This window comes from Anguilla anguilla, chromosome 1, assembly GCF_013347855.1.
Source record: "Anguilla anguilla isolate fAngAng1 chromosome 1, fAngAng1.pri, whole genome shotgun sequence".
Classification (NCBI taxonomy): Eukaryota; Metazoa; Chordata; class Actinopteri; order Anguilliformes; family Anguillidae; genus Anguilla; species Anguilla anguilla.
In genome coordinates this window covers 87,606,810-87,624,908 of record NC_049201.1, presented here as the reverse complement: position 1 = coordinate 87,624,908, position 18,099 = coordinate 87,606,810, and the positions used below count along the sequence as shown (strand labels likewise).

General features: G+C 46.4%; 1 protein-coding gene across 14 annotated transcripts in view; it reads left to right on the top strand.

Moving 5' to 3' along the window:
- The window catches only part of LOC118213718 (receptor-type tyrosine-protein phosphatase kappa-like), a 163,320-nt gene that overhangs the window by 49,633 nt on the left and 95,588 nt on the right, over positions 1 to 18,099 (top strand). For all 14 annotated transcript variants that reach the window (XM_035392917.1, XM_035393518.1, XM_035393153.1 and 11 more), the window contains one exon: positions 2,196 to 2,467. In XM_035392917.1, the coding sequence (XP_035248808.1) occupies positions 2,196 to 2,467 (272 nt within the window). The remainder of the gene's footprint in view (positions 1 to 2,195; positions 2,468 to 18,099) is intronic.

The window sequence follows — 18,099 nt, the reverse complement described above, 5'->3', positions numbered from 1 at the left end:
ACAGAGGCAGAACACGCAGAACACAGAGCCTGAACACACAGAACACAGAGGCAGAACACGCAGAGCACAGAGCCTGAACACACAGAACATAGAGCCTGAACACGCAGAGCCTGAACACACAGACCACAGAGGCAGAACACGCAGAACACAGAGCCTGAACACACAGACCACAGAGGCAGAACACACAGAACACAGAGCCTGATCATGCAGAGCACAGAGCCTGAACACGCAGAGCACAGAGCCTGAACACACAGAGCACAGAGCCTGAACACACAGAACACACAGCCTGATCATGCAGAGCACAGAGCCTGATCATGCAGAGCACAGAGCCTGATCATGCAGAGCACAGAGCCTGATCATGCAGAGCACAGAGCCTGAACGGAATAAGACAGGAGAGAGTCTTCCCTCCCTCCTCTGTGAACTCAGCAGCACAGTGATGGGCCCCACGCAGGCTGCAGGGGCAAAACTAACCCACCCAGGCTGCAGGGGCAATACTAACCCACCCAGGCTGCAGGGGCAATACTAACCCACCCAGGCTGCAGGGGCAATACTAACCCACCCAGGCTGCAGGGGCAATGTTAATGACTGACCTAGCTTCAGCTAGCAGTTAGGATAAAAATGCTGTCCTGAGTTTGAACAGCTGTCTTGTTGGGTGTATGTGGTCAGTAGGATGGTCCTGAGTTTGAGCAGCTGTTTTGTTGTGTGTGTGGTCAGTAGGATGGTCCTGAGTTTGAACAGCTGTCTTGTTGTGTGTGTGGTCAGTAGGATGGTCCTGAGTTTGAACAGCTGTCTTGTGTGTGTGGTCAGTAGGGTGGTCCTGATTAGGGTGGTCAGTAGGGTGGTCCTGATTAGGGTGGTCAGGAGGGTGTATTGTAGGAGAGGTTGTTTAATACGGTCCTGGACATTCTGCTGCATTTTCTTTACACCGTCTCCTTGCCGTAATTGCTTCATTTTGTTTGTGATGTCACTCCGAATGTCTCTCTTTTCCATCGGCGTTGTGTTCCTGTGCTGCAGTATTGCGATGTGATGCTGCAATGCGTTGCATGCGTTTGTGCTGCAACTTCCTATGCACCCCCTGCTCTGGCCCTGAGTGTGTATGATATAGCATATTAAATATGATATAGAATAATATGTGTAAATATTGCATTATAGAATATAGAACTGTGTCTTGTGTAAAAGCAGGCTAGTGTTTGTGCTTGAGCTGCAGCTCCTGTGAGCTGCGTTCTGCAGACACAGCGGCGTGTTCATGCAGATCTCACTGGTGTCTGCGGGCTGAGTGGAGGCTCCACACCCCCAGCTGTGTCCTAGTTTCCCTGAACATCACAATGGCATGAGTCCTCTAACTCTGCAGGTGTACACTGCCACTGAGGTGCAGGTGCACAGCAAGGACCTGTGTGTTTACACTGCATTTAAGCTGTTTATAATTAGACTAACAATGACTGCACAACTGCAGAGCTACTTTTGTCCGTTTTTTAGGTCTGTGTCAGTACAATGAAGGTGAAAATTTGAAAGCATGGAACTGATTTTTTGAAAAACAGTAAATATATTAGAAAATATGCCGTATGTCTGGTTTCTCCAGGTCTTATATGATGGTGGTATCTCTCCTGGTTTCTCCAGGTATTATATGATGGTGGTCTCTCTCCTGGTTTTTCAGGGTCCTGTATGACGGTGGTCTCTCTCCTGGTTTCTCGGGGTCCTGTATGATGGTGGTCTCTCTCCTGGTTTCTCTGGGTATTATATGATGGTGGTCTCTCAGGCTCACATATGATGGTGGTCTCTCTCCTGGTTTCTCTGGGTATTATATGTGGTGGTCTCTCAGGCTCATATATGACAATGGTCTCTCTCCTCATTTCTCAGGGTCCTGTATGATGGTGGTCTCTCTCCTGGTGTCTCAGGGTCCTGTATGATGGTGATCTCTCCTGGTTTCTCAGGGTCCTGTATGATGGTGGTCTCTCTTCTGGTGTCTCAGGGTCCTATATGATGGTGGTCTCTCCTGGTTTCTCAGGGTCCTGTATAATGGTGGTCTCTCTCCTGGTGTCTCAGGGTCCTGTATGATGGTGGTCTCTCTCCTGGTGTCTCAGGGTCCTGTATAATGGTGGTCCCTCTCCTGGTGTCTCAGGGTCCTATATGGTGGTGGTCTCTCTCCTGGTGTCTCAGGGACCTGTATAATGGTGGTCTCTCTCCTGGTGTCTCAGGGTCCTATATGGTGGTGGACTCCTCACAGCATGATGCTGGGGAGAAGGCACGCTTGCTGCTGCCGGTGATGAAGAAGAACGACACGCACTGCATCGACTTCAACTACCTGCTGACCTCCGCAGACGGCTCCAGCCCCGGAACTCTCAACATCCTGGTCAAAGTCAACAAGGGGCCGCTGGCCAACCCCATCTGGAACGTCACCAGCCCAACAGGCCGGGACTGGCTGCGTGCCGAACTGGCCGTCAGCACCTTCTGGCCCAACGAGTACCAGGTACCACCCCCTTTCTCCTTCCTATCTTTCATTGGCCATACCAAGATATGCCCATCTCATATTAGCCATACCGAGATATGCCCATCTCGTATTAGCCATACCAAGATATGCCTGTCTCTTATTGAGCTGAGGTTTGTCTGTCTCTTATTGGCCAATGCAAGTTTTTCCTGTCTCTGATTGGCCATCCCACAGTTTGCTCGTCTATGATTGGCTGTAGTGAGGACAGCTGTGACTCTGGCTGTGCTTTAGTTTGTGCAGGGAAACGTATCATTCACATGCTGGATGATGTTGTAGAGTCACTACAGAGCTGAGAGAGAATTGACTTTACTCACAATTAGATTTCCAAATTAGCCATCACTTACTGAGTGAAAAGAGAGGAGAAAAAAGGTCATTATCCTATAAATAATAACAATTATAAAACAAATGATGCGCGTCAGTGCAGTTCATGCACAGACACTAAACATAATTGCATGCTGAATCATATTTATTTTCTCTGATTGTTTAAATGTGCTTTAAGTGTCTCTGAAATGAGTATGTGGCTCCATGAAGCACAGTCTCATTTTCCCACCACTTTTCACTGTCGTTTTACTCTTATTCCATGTTTGTTTTTAATAACATAATATTAGTGAAATATAAAAGTGATGTCATATCTGTACATGTAGTGTGGGCTGACACTCTATTGATCTATAACTGGAACATAGAACTGAATCTGAATTACTGAAATGTAACTGTAATGTGTGGTAAATTACTGTGCACTGCAGGAAATAATTACACAATTCCCTCCTGTGACACACAGACTGCAGTATGTTTATAACAGACACACAGACAGGAGAGCACAGTATATAGTGTACACTCAGGAGAGCACAGTGTATAGTGTACACTCATAGAAGAGCATGGTGTATAATGTACACTGATAGGAGAATAAAGTATATAGTGTACACTCAGGAGAGTACAGTGTATAGTGTACACTTATAGGAGAGCACGGTGTATAATGTACACTGATAGGAGAGCACAGTATGTAGTGTACACTCATAGGAGAGCACAATATATAGTGTACACTCATAGGAGAGCACAATATATAGTGTACACTCATTGGAGAGCACAGTATTTAGTATACAATCATAGGAGAGCACAGTATATAGTGTACACTCGTAGGAGAGCACAATATATAGTGTACACTCAGGAGAGCACAGTATATAGTGTACACTCATAGTGGAGCACAATATATAGTGTACACTGAGAGGAGAGCACGGTATATACAGTAGTGTACACTCATAGGAGAACACAGTATATAGTGTACATTGATAGGAGAGCACGGTATATACAGTAGTGTACACTCATAGGAGAACACAGTATATAGAGTACATTGATAGGAGAGCACAGTGTATAGTGTACACTCATAAGAGAACACAGTATATAGTGTACACTGATAGGAGAGCACAGTGTATAGTGTACACTCATAGGAGAGCACAGTGTATAGTGTACACTCATAGGAGAGCACAATATATACAGTAGTGTACACTCATAGGAGAGCACAGTATATAGTGTACACTCAGGAGAGCACTGAATCCAGTGGAAAGATGGATGACGTGGATCTCAGGCTGTCCTGGTCTAAAGGGTCTCAGCCCTCAGGCTGCTGATTGGCTGGAGATGACAGAGGCTGATATATTCACAGCACACCTTGATTGATAACACCTGTTCAGCCTGATGTGCTGGAAAGGCTTCTGTACGAGAGAGTGGGTGATTATAAATTTATTGAAGAGTGATCAGTCATTCTTCAGATTCTTTATTAATCTCCCTCTGGAGGCTGGCTCTGTGCTAGTTTGCTGCTATTTGTGTGATTCTGGGTGCATCGGTTCTCTAATACATCAGTAATGCATTTTTAAAACCACAGCACTGCTGCGTGCCTAATTGGGGGATTAATGATTTGATGCTTTTGATCCATGCAAGTGTGGATTTTAATGACTGATATAGACTGTTACAGTTACAGGTTTCAACCAACTCTTCATTCCATCCTGTAGTTTTTACAAAATGAATTTTTTGAGTGTGCGCGTGCATGTGTGTGTTCGTGTACGTGTGTGTATACTGTATATATACGTGTGTGTGTGTGTGTGTGTGTGTGTGTGTGTGTGTGCGCACCTGCGCATATGTGTGTGTGTGTGTGTGTGTGCACGTGCATATGTGTGCTTTGTGGTCTCTGCTTTTGCTTAAGATGAGAGAGAGTCACTTTAAAGACAATCACTTCCAATTAAGGGCACGTTTTAATGAAATGGTGCCAGCAAGGCAGGGTTACTGTGTCCCCCTCTGGGCTCGGATCCCTCTGTGTGCTGGGCTCTGACCCCTCTGTGTGCTGGGCTCTGACCCCTCTGTGTGCTGGGCTCGGACCCCTCTGTGTGCTGGGCTCTGACCCCTCTGTGTGCTGGGCTCTGACCCCTCTGTGTGCTGGGCTCTGACCACTCTGTGTGCTGGGCTCAGACCCCTCTGTGTGCTGGGCTCAGACTCCTCTGTGTGCTCTGCTCTGACCCCTCTGTGTGCTGGGCTCAGACTCCTCTGTGTGCTGGGCTCTGACCCCTCTGTGTGCTGAGCTCTGACCCCTCTGTGTGCTGGGCTCAGACCCCTCTGTGTGCTGGGCTCTGACCCCTCTGTGTGCTGGGCTCAAACTCCTCTGTGTGCTGGGCTCCGACCCCTCTGTGTGCTGGGCTCCGACCCCTCTGTGTGCTGGGCTCAGACTCCTCTGTGTGCTGGGCTCTGACCCCTCTGTGTGCTGGGCTCTGACCCCTCTGTGTGCTGGGCTCAGACCCCTCTGTGTGCTGGGCTCTGACCCCTCTGTGTGCTGGGCTCAAACTCCTCTGTGTGCTGGGCTCAGACCCCCTCTGTGTGCTGGGCTCGGACCCCCTCAGTGTGCTGGGCTCCGACCCCTCTGTGTGCTGGGCTCTGACCCCTCTGTGTGCTGGGCTCTGACCCCTCTGTGTGCTGGGCTCTGACCCCTCAGTGTGCTGGGCTCTGACCCCTCTGTGTGCTGGGCTCAAACCCCTCTGTGTGCTGGGCTCTGACCTCTCTGTGTGCTGGGCTCTGACCCCTCTGTGTGCTGGGCTCAAACCCCTGTGTGCTGGGCTCAGACCCCCTGCCGGTCCCTGATTTCACATGTCCCAGCTATGATGGGCCAGCCTTCTAATGAAGATAATAACACACAAACCCACACAAATTTCAGGCGTTTCCCTTTACGTGAGTAAGCACTCAGACCGCACCAGTTTGCATAAAGCCCCTTTCCTCTCATTCTAAATGGGTGGAAAAGTGCAGAATATATAAGAATGTGTACGTCAGTACATACATTAATTACTAGTGTGCTTTTTGGATAAACATGTCAGAAAGAATTATTAATGTGTTTGCAGTGTGATTGCTTGCTGTCCTAGATTATTAAATAGCATGAGTTAATGGATCTCGGGCCACATGTATGAATGTGTAAGCTGGTTGGGGATTTTCTATTTTTTATTTTGTGTTTTGAAGCACTCATGAATTCAACATTAGAAAAGCAGTCCGTTTGATTAGCATTTAACGATCACTGTAAAGTTGTATTTACAAGCGCATTGATTAGCTGTCTGCACACGCTCAGTTTCATGGGTCGTCTGAAATTGGGGAGATCATGTTTGGTCCAATGGCAGAGTTAGACATCATTGATTACAATACAGTAATTACTTATATGTGTAAAATTACCATATGTGTGCTCTTCATATTCATTGCAGCACATGCACAGAAATATTTACAAATATTATTTCTGCTGGAAGAAATAAAAAATATACAAATTTTAATCCTGCCAACACTACAACCGCATATGTTTTACAAAAACACTCTGAGAAGATTTACTCTCTCCTCACTGTTTTCTAAAAATACATTTCTGGAAATATAATGCAATATAAAGTGTCCTTTGTCTGGAAATTAGCAGAAGTTTCTGGAAGGTTCCCGCTGCTGCTGTACCAGTGAGACCTGTCATACTGAGCTTTTAGTCAGAGAGCTCATTTCAGCTTCACTGATGTTTATGAAGTATAGCTCCACTGCCCGCTCTTTAGCGCTGTGCCAGCCAGAAAGTTCTGGAAGATTTTAGCACAGAATTCAGTGAGAAAGAGAGAAAACCTAAAGGACTGACCAGCTGCTCTGCAGGCTGACGCATGATTGGTCAGCAAGATAAGACAGCCCATAATACTAATCACACGCATGTTAATGTCATTAGTAATTTATCATAGCTGTGTGAATATTGATGGCTCAAGGACAGTCTGATGTGCAGAGAGCAATGTTCAGGGACAGTCTGTATGTGCAGAGCAGTGTTCAGGGACAGTCTGCATGTGCAGAGCAGTGTTCAGGCCAGTCTGTATGTGCAGAGAGAAGTGTTCAGGGACAGTCTGTATGTGCAGAGCAGTGTTCAGGGACAGTCTGTATGTGCAGAGCAGTGTTCAGGGACAGTCTGCATGTGCAGAGCAGTGTTCAGGCCAGTCTGTATGTGCAGAGAGAAGTGTTCAGGGACAGTCTGTATGTGCAGAGCAGTGTTCAGGGACAGTCTGCATGTGCAGAGCAGTGTTCAGGGACAGTCTGTATGTGCAGAGAGCAGTGTTCAGGCCAGTCTGTATGTGCAGAGCAGTGTTCAGGGACAGTCTGTATGTGCAGAGCAGTGTTCAGGGACAGTCTGTATGTGCAGAGCAGTGTTCAGGGACATTCTGTATGTGCAGAGCAGTGTTCAGGGACAGTCTATGTGCAGAGAGCAGTGTTCAGGGACAGTCTGTATGTGCAGAGCAGTGTTCAGGGACAGTCTATGTGCAGAGAGCAGTGTTCAGGGACAGTCTGTATGTGCAGAGAGCAGTGTTCAGGGACAGTCTGTATATGTGCAGAGCAGTGTTCAGGGACAGTCTGTATGTGCAGAGCAGTGTTCAGGGACAGTCTGTATGTGCAGAGAGCAGTGTTCAGGGACAGTCTGTATGTGCAGAGCAGTGTTCAGGGACAGTCTGTATGTGCAGAGCAGTGTTCAGGGACAGTCTATGTGCAGAGAGCAGTGTTCAGGGACAGTCTATGTGCAGAGAGCAGTGTTCAGGGACAGTCTGTATGTGCAGAGCAGTGTTCAGGGATAGTGTGTATGTGCAAACTCGTGTTCAGGGACAGTCTGCATGTGCAGAGAGCAGTGTTCAGGGACAGTCTGTATGTGCAAACTAGTGTTCAGGGACAGTCTGCATGTGCAGAGCAGTGTTCAGGGACAGTCTGTATGTGCAGAGCAGTATGTGCTGAGCAGTGTTTAGGGACAGTCTGCATGTGCAGAGCAGTGTTCATGGACAGTCTGCATGTGCAGAGCAGTGTTCAGGGACAGTCTGTATATGTGCAGAGCAGTGTTCAGGGACAGTCTGTATGTGCAGAGCAGTGTTCAGGGACAGTCTGTATGTGCAGAGAGCAGTGTTCAGGGACAGTCTGTATGTGCAGAGCAGTGTTCAGGGACAGTCTGCATGTGCAGAGCAGTGTTCAGGGACAGTCTGTATGTGCAGAGAGCAGTGTTCAGTGTTTATATGCTTCTTTAGATAGTTATATATAAATGTTCAGAACCAGGTCTGCTTTTATTAGAGCTTCATCCAAAATATTGATCTTGTTTTCCAGAGCCAGGTGCAGACTAATTCCATCATTTTGTCCCAGGGGAAATGGAACAAAAAGCTTGTCAGTAAGGTCCCAAACGTTTCACCAAAAGATCCTGTCTTCTTCACTGTAGATATCCATACATGTATAATGCTGATGTTGACTTCACATTTACATGCTGCTGTGTGAGATTGGCTTGCAGGGTCCCCTTGCTCATCAAGCTGTAAACATCTGATGTAGACAATCTGCTCCTCCTGAAGGAGTCTTCTTTCACTGATTTTACTTCATTAACACAGGCAGAAATGTGCATTATTGATTATTGATTTGGCTCATAATCCTTCAGGGCGGGAGATTTGTGTGGTTTCAGCGGCTTGATGTCCAGACGCCGTGGTTACAGTCAATCTTCTCGTCTGGTTGAGGAGCGGGGCGTACCTGCTCTTCTCCCACTGAAGGGCAATCGCTCTATTGATCAGAATTAGGAAACAATCCATGTTAGTAAGCCAGAGTATTACTTTTCAGCTTCAAAACATGTTTTCATCTTTTGGAGCTGCTCACTTCATCACTGTCAGGCTCTCTGCAGCACTGGACCGAGGCGCACTGTAATAACCGCGCTCTCTCCACAGAGACCGCTCTCTCGGAGATGTGCAGCCCGCGGTGAGAGATTGAAATTGATCGCTCAAAGCGGAGAGATTACTCTCCAGCTGAGAGTGATGTATTTCGCTGGGCTGTGAGGGACAGGAATCGAACCCTCGCCCAAATTCCAAATATTTAGTTTTAATAGCTGCAGCGGCAGAGAGGCGTCTCACAGCGGGAAGTTAAAGCACAATGCGCCTCTGTTGGAGGAAATGATTTGGCTCTGTTCTGTAAGGTGCGTCAGAAATGATAAATGACATTTCACTGCTTCCTCGGGGAATAAATACTCTTCTGGTGTCTCATTTATAAGGACTATAGCTTCTGTGTGATGAGTTACCCAGGCAGGGCTCATACACACACACACACACACACTCTCACACACACAAACACGCACACACACGCACACACACTCTCACACACACAAACATGCACACACACACACACACGCACACATACTCTCACACACACAAAAACGCACACACACACACACACGCACACACACTCTCACACACACAAACACGCACACACACACACGCACACACACTCTCACACACACAAACACAAACATGCACACAGACACACACTGTCGCAAACACACACACAGCACATACACACACACACGCACACACACACATACACACGCGGAAACACACATGTACGCGAACACACCCACACACAGACACACACGCACGCACACAGACACACGCAAACACAGACACACAAACCCGCACAGACACACACACATGTATTCACACACAAACACACACAGACACACACATACACAACACACGCATGCTGATACGCATCTAACTATCTATCTATCTATCTATCTATCTGAAGGATCAAGGTTCAAGGTTATCTTTATTGTCCCACTAGGGGAACTTTGTTTTGCAGCCAGGGTTCACATAAAGACAGAAAACAAAAGGACAACATCACGACAACATCAACACAATTAAATCACTGAGCTAGTGCAGGGAAATGGAAATTCATGCCTGTGCAAATGTGCAAGTGTGCAAATGTGCAAGGGTGTGCACATTTGCACCGGTATGAATTTCCATTTCCCTGCACTAGCTCAGTGATTTAATTGTGTTGATGTTGTTGTGATGTTGTCCTTTTGTGTATATCTATCTATATACACACAAAAACACAACAAATACACATGCACACACACACACACACACACAACTCATATACACACACAATTATGCATGCATGTGTGCGCGCACACACACATACACAAACACAAATATGCATATACATGTGGATTACTGTGGATGATAATTATTATGGACAATAGCAACTGTGAACAATAGTAAGTGTGGGTGATAGTTAATGTGGGAGGTAGTTACTAGATAATTACTTAGTGTGGGAGGTTACCAGAATGATGGTTACTCTGGGTAAAGATGACCTTGGGCGATGGTTACTGTGGGTAACAGTAACGGTTGTATGTGCCATGGTACCAGTGGCTAATGGTTACTCTTCTATCCGCCTGCAAGCACTACAGTCTCGCAGAGTGTAGGAAACGACACCTTCCCTGGAATGACCTCTTCTGTGTTTAGACTGGGCATAGAGTATGTGGGCGGGCCAAGGTCTGTTTGTGTCATAAATGTAGAATGGTTTGTATTCTTAAAAGTATTTTATTAGAAATTAAGCCTAAACCAAAACCAAAGCTGTAGCAGATCCCGCCCACCTCATTTATCATTTTATCATTTATCACTGTTTATCATTAGTCTAATTAACACTGGAATCAAATATGACTCATTTGAGTTTAACCTGCAACAAAGACCTGTTGAGTCCATAGGACAGGGGTTATGAAATATTTTTTATGAAATGTCTTTATTGTTCACTGTGTTACACAGAGCTAGACCCACATAAACACACACATTGCATCTAACTGCGTTTGCTGCTGATACTCATTACCCATTCACTTTACACACACATACACAAACACTCACAAACATACACACACACTCACAAACATACACACTCACACACTCACAAACATACACACTCACACACTCACAAACATACACACATAGACACACACTCACAAACATACACACATACACACACACTCACAAACATATACACATACACACACACTCACATGTACACACACATACACACACACACATACACTCACATGCACACACACACACACACTCACTCACACACATGCACACACCCACTCACACACACACTCACACACATACACACACACTCACAAACATACACATACACACACACTCACAAACATACACACACACTCACAAACATACACATATACACACACACTCGCATACACACTCCCCCACTCACACACACACTCACATGCATACACACACACACATACACTCACATGCACACACACACACACACTCACAAACATACACACATAGACACACACTCACAAACATATACACACACACTCCCAAACATACACACACACACTCACATGCACACACACTCGCATACACACTCCCCCACTCACACACACACTCACATACATACACACATACACACACACTCACATGCACACACACACACGCATACACTCACATACACACACACACACACTCACTCACATGCACACACACACACACACATACACACATACACACACACTTGTCTGTTGCTGATACACATTACCCATTCACTCTATCTCAGACGCAAAACAACAGCAGGCCGCAGGTATTATTGATGTGGATTAATCCCACATCAGTACTAATGATGCTGTTACAGTCTTATTAATATCGCATAACAAAAGGGTGAATAATTGTGTATTCATTTCATTTGCTTTGTTCTGTTTATATAAATCAGTGGTATACATTGAAATACTATCCCTGGAGGTGTAGCACATTCCCTACACACTTACCTGTACGTCACAGTCCCTACACACTTACCTGTACATCACATTCCCTACACACTCACCTGTACGTCACATTCCCTACACACTCACCTGTACATCACATTCCCTAAACACTCACCTGTATGTCACAGTCTCTACACACTCACCTGTACGTCACATTCCCTACGCACTTACCTGTGAACCACACACAATGTGCTACATCCCAACTGTGAGCATCTGTGTTATCATCTCTGTTATCTGACTGATATATATATATATATATATACAGTACTGTGCAAAAGTCTTAGGCACCTGTAAAAAAATGCTGTACAACTAAGGTGCTTTCAAAAATAATGAAATGAAAGGTTATATATATCTAAAAAAATAATATAAAGAGCAGTAAATACTTAAAAACTAAATAAAATAAATGTTTGTTGTGACCACCCTTCGCCTTTAAAACTACATCAATTCTCTTAGGTACACTGTCCGGCAGTTTTATAAGAAAATCGGCTGGTAGGTTGTTCCAAGTATTTTGGAGAACTTTCCACAGTTCTTCTGCAGAATTTGGCTGTTTTGCTTGCTTCTGGCTCTCTAGGTAATCCCAGAGACCCTTGATCAAGTTTTTATCTGAGAAGTAGTCTATTACTTAAAATATTACTTTATTTAACAAAATACAAAAATGTATCTGTAAAATTTCATTTTTTGGAAAATTCTTGTTCGGAAACCTCAAATTTGCCCTTTTCTACTGACACACTAATGCAGAAAAGAAAAAATAAATATCTAAGACCAGATATATACTATACATTATTTAAAAATCTAGGGTGCCTAAGACTTTTGCGCAGTACTGTATGTATACTGTATATATATATATATATATATCAGTGCCTCTCCCTCCCCAGGCAGGACATGTGTTTTCCCAAGCGCAGTGAGGCTGAGTGCACTCTTTAGAACCTGCCTGTCTGTTTCACACACATCGTTTACAAGCGCAGTGAGGCTGAGTGCACTCATTAGAACCTGTGTGTCTGTTTCACACACATCGTTTACAAGCGCAGTGAGGCTGAGTGCACTCATTAGAACCTGTGTGTCTGTTTCACACACATCGTTTACAAGCGCAGTGAGGATGAGTGCACTCATTAGAACCTGCCTGTCTGTTTCACACACATCGTTTACAAGCGCAGTGAGGCTGAGTGCACTCATTAGAACCTGCCTGTCTGTTTCACACACATCGTTTACAAGCGCAGTGAGGCTGAGTGCACAGAACCTGTCTGTCTGTTTCACACACATCGTTTACAAGCGCAGTGAGGCTGAGTGCACTCATTAGAACCTGTGTGTCTGTTTCACACACATCGTTTACAAGCGCAGTGAGGATGAGTGCACTCATTAGAACCTGTCTGTCTGTTTCACACACATCGTTTACAAGCGCAGTGAGGCTGAGTGCACTCATTAGAACCTGTGTGTCTGTTTCACACACATCGTTTACAAGCGCAGTGAAGATGAGTGCACTCATTAGAACCTGTGTGTCTGTTTCACACACATCGTTTACAAGCGCAGTGAGGCTGAGTGCACTCATTAGAACCTGTGTGTCTGTTTCACACACATCGTTTACAAGCGCAGTGAGGATGAGTGCACTCATTAGAACCTGCCTGTCTGTTTCACACACATCGTTTACAAGCGCAGTGAGGCTGAGTGCACTCATTAGAACCTGCCTGTCTGTTTCACACACATCGTTTACAAGCGCAGTGAGGATGAGTGCACTCATTAGAACCTGTGTGTCTGTTTCACACACATCGTTTACAAGCGCAGTGAGGCTGAGTGCACTCATTAGAACCTGCCTGTCTGTTTCACACACATCGTTTACAAGCGCAGTGAGGATGAGTGCACTCATTAGAACCTGTGTGTCTGTTTCACACACATCGTTTACAAGCGCAGTGAGGATGAGTGCACTCATTAGAACCTGTGTGTCTGTTTCACACACATCGTTTACAAGCGCAGTGAGGCTGAGTGCACTCATTAGAACCTGTGTGTCTGTTTCACACACATCGTTTACAAGCGCAGTGAGGCTGAGTGCACTCATTAGAACCTGCCTGTCTGTTTCACACACATCGTTTACAAGCGCAGTGAGGATGAGTGCACTCATTGAACCTGCCTGTCTGTTTCACACACATCGTTTACAAGCGCAGTGAGGATGAGTGCACTCATTGAACCTGCCTGTCTGTTTCACACACATCGTTTACAAGCGCAGTGAGGCTGAGTGCACTCATTAGAACCTGCCTGTCTGTTTCACACACATCGTTTACAAGCGCAGTGAGGATGAGTGCACTCATTGAACCTGCCTGTCTGTTTCACACACATCGTTTACAAGCGCAGTGAGGATGAGTGCACTCATTGAACCTGCCTGTCTGTTTCACACACATCGTTTACAAGCGCAGTGAGGCTGAGTGCACTCATTAGAACCTGCCTGTCTGTTTCACACACATCGTTTACAAGTGCAGTGAGGATGAGTGCACAGAACCTGTCTGTCTGTTTCACACACATCGTTTACAAGCGCAGTGAGGCTGAGTGCACTCATTAGAACCTGCCTGTCTGTTTCACACACATCGTTTACAAGTGCAGTGAGGCTGAGTGCACTCATTAGAACCTGCCTGTCTGTTTCACACACATCGTTTACAAGCGCAGTGAGGATGAGTGCACAGAACCTGTCTGTCTGTTTCACACACATCGTTTACAAGCGCAGTGAGGCTGAGTGCACTCATTAGAACCTGCCTGTCTGTTTCACACACATCGTTTACAAGCGCAGTGAGGCTGAGTGCACTCATTAGAACCTGTGTGTCTGTTTCACACACATCGTTTACAAGCGCAGTGAGGCTGAGTGCACTCATTAGAACCTGTCTGTCTGTTTCACACACATCGTTTACAAGCGCAGTGAGGCTGAGTGCACTCATTAGAACCTGCCTGTCTGTTTCACACACATCGTTTACAAGCGCAGTGAGGCTGAGTGCACTCATTAGAACCTGTCTGTCTGTTTCACACACATCGTTTACAAGCGCAGTGAGGCTGAGTGCACTCATTAGAACCTGTGTGTCTGTTTCACACACATCGTTTACAAGCGCAGTGAGGCTGAGTGCACTCATTAGAACCTGTCTGTCTGTTTCACACACATCGTTTACAAGCGCAGTGAGGCTGAGTGCACTCATTAGAACCTGCCTGTCTGTTTCACACACATCGTTTACAAGTGCAGTGAGGATGAGTGCACAGAACCTGTCTGTCTGTTTCACACACATCGTTTACAAGCGCAGTGAGGATGAGTGCACTCATTAGAACCTGCCTGTCTGTTTCACACACATCGTTTACAAGCGCAGTGAGGCTGAGTGCACTCATTAGAACCTGCCTGTCTGTTTCACACACATCGTTTACAAGCGCAGTGAGGATGAGTGCACTCATTAGAACCTGCCTGTCTGTTTCACACACATCGTTTACAAGTGCAGTGAGGATGAGTGCACAGAACCTGTCTGTCTGTTTCACACACATCGTTTACAAGCGCAGTGAGGATGAGTGCACTCATTAGAACCTGCCTGTCTGTTTCACACACATCGTTTACAAGCGCAGTGAGGATGAGTGCACTCATTAGAACCTGCCTGTCTGTTTCACACACATCGTTTACAAGTGCAGTGAGGATGAGTGCACTCATTAGAACCTTTAGAACCTGTCTGTCTGTTTCACACACATCGTCTACAAGCGCAGTGAGGATGAGTACACTCATTAGAACCTTTAGAACCTGTCTGTCTGTTTCACACACATCGTTTACAAGCGCAGTGAGGATGAGTGCACTCATTAGAACCTGCCTGTCTGTTTCACACACATCGTTTACAAGCGCAGTGAGGATGAGTGCACTCATTAGAACCTTTAGAACCTGCCTGTCTGTTTCACACACATCGTTTACAAGCGCAGTGAGGATGAGTGCACTCATTAGAACCTTTAGAACCTGTCTGTCTGTTTCACACACATCGTTTACAAGTGCAGTGAGGATGAGTGCACTCATTAGAACCTTTAGAACCTGTCTGTCTGTTTCACACACATCGTTTACAAGCGCAGTGAGGATGAGTGCACAGACCCTGTCTGTCTGTTTCACACACATCGTTTACAAGCGCAGTGAGGATGAGTGCACAGACCCTGTCTGTCTGTTTCACACACACAAGAAAACATGCATGCCTTCTTTCTTGTGAAGGCAGTTTAACTCTCAAATTTTCATTTGGAATCAAGTTGCCATGGAACAATAGTTTAAAAATAGAGTTGTTTGTGCTTCCTAAATTTTTGGCAGTTTCTTTCCACTTCTTCTCTTAAAATATGAAGTTCTGAGATAGAAAATTTGAGAGTCACATCCTGCACCAGAGAAGCAAGGCGGCCAATTTGGCATCCTGCTTCTCAAAATCACCATAGCAACCATCTGCAACTCTTTAAATACAGCCTCGCATTGGTTGTCTTAATGCAATAAGCTAATTTACATACAGGCTCTCATTGGCTGTTCTAATGCAGTAATCTGATTTGTACAGAGGATGTCATTGGCTGTTCTCTAATACTTACTGTAACTCTAACTTCCATACAGGTTCTCATTGAGGGCTGTTACCTGCATGCAAATGCACCATAAGCCCTTACGTTTGCAGTAATCATTGTAATGATGTGCTGCTTTGCACTGCTTTTCAGAGTAGCCCCCACAGCGCCCTCTGTGGACACGCTGTGAATAAATATGTGGTGTGTTGTGAGGCTGTGGGGGTGATGGATTCTGGGTGCGCAGCGCTGTCTGTGTAATTGATCTTTCATATTTTCACACTGAGATCTGACAAACGCTCTCGGTCCTCAGTACGTCTGCTGAAAATGGAAAGCTGAGTTATTGGGGTGGCCCGCTCTGGCAGACCACAGAGTGCTTTACTGCAATGACTACGCTTCCTATGAAAAGCACAGGATCTTCTACGCACATTTTATTTGACCAGAGTAACATTGATGTGGGGTCAAAAAGGTGTACTACAGTAGTACACACACACACACACACATATATATATACAAATGGACAAACACACAAGCACACATACATATACACAAACACACACACAAATGCATACACACACACCTATATGCAGAAACACACACACGTACATATACACAGTCACACACACAAATACATACACATCTGTACGCACAAAGACGCACACATACACACCCAAGAGAACACATACATATCCACTGACACACAAATACATACACACACCTATACGCACAAACACACACACACAAACACATAGACATGCACACATACATATACACACATACGCAAAAACACACACATACTCACACACACACGCACACACACACACACACTCATACTCAGTAGATTCCCTTCTGCTGTGGATGTTACTTTATTGATCTTCTCTTTGTTATATCAAACTACTCCGTTTTGTGTTTTTCTTTCATTTGATGAATTGAAAGACCGTCCCTGCGCTCTCAAGCTCTTTCCATTTTGCGTTGGGTTAGTGAAAGTGTCACAGTCCCAGTCGGAACCCCCCGCAGAGGAAGACGGGGGAGGAGTGCATTGATCCATGCCTTCATACCATGGCAGAGATTTACATTAGAATGGGCTGATTTCCATTCCACAAATGCGGGCCAGTTTTATTCTGCAAATGTCAGAGGCATTAAGAGCAGAGCTCTCTCTGTGCGCAAGAGGCCTATCCCTGAGCGGTTTAGCGCTGCGTCAGCGTCTCCCTGCGTCTGCGTCTCCCTGCGTCTGCGTCTCCCTGCGTCTGCGTCTCCCTGCATCTGCGTCTCCCTGCTCTGCATCTGCGTCTCCCTGCGTCTGCGTCTCCCTGCTCTGCGTCTGCGTCTCCCTGCGTCTGCGTCTGCGTCTGCGTCTCCCTGCATCTGCGTTTGCGTCTGCGTCTGCGTCTCCCTGCATCTGCGTCTCCCTGCTCTGCGTCTGCGTCTCCCTGTGTCTGCGTCTCCCTGCGTCTGTGTCTGCGTCTGCGTCTCCCTGCTCTGTGTCTGCGTCTCCCTGCGTCTCCCTGCTCTGTGTCTGCGTCTCCCTGCGTCTCCCTGCGTCTGTGTCTGCATCTCCCTGCGTCTCCCTGCTCTGTGTCTGCGTCTCCCTGTGTCTGCGTCTCCCTGCGTCTGTGTCTGCGTCTGCGTCTCCCTGCTCTGTGTCTGCATCTCCCTGCGTCTCCCTGCTCTGTGTCTGCGTCTCCCTGCGTCTGCGTCTCCCTGCTCTGCGTCTGCCTGCGTCTCCCTGCTCTGCGTCTGCCTGCGTCTCCCTGCTCTGCGTCTGCGTCTCCCTGCTCTGTGTCTACGTCTCCCTGCGTCTCCCTGCTTTGCGTCTGCGTCTCCCTGCGTCTCCCTGCTCTGCATCTGCGTCTCCCTGCTCTGCATCTGCGTCTCCCTGCTCTGCATCTGCGTCTCCCTGCTCTGCGTCTGCGTCTCCCTGCGTCTGCGTCTGCGTTTCCCTGCTCTGCATCTGCGTCTCCCTGCTCTGCGTCTGCGTTTCCCTGCTCTGTCCCCATTC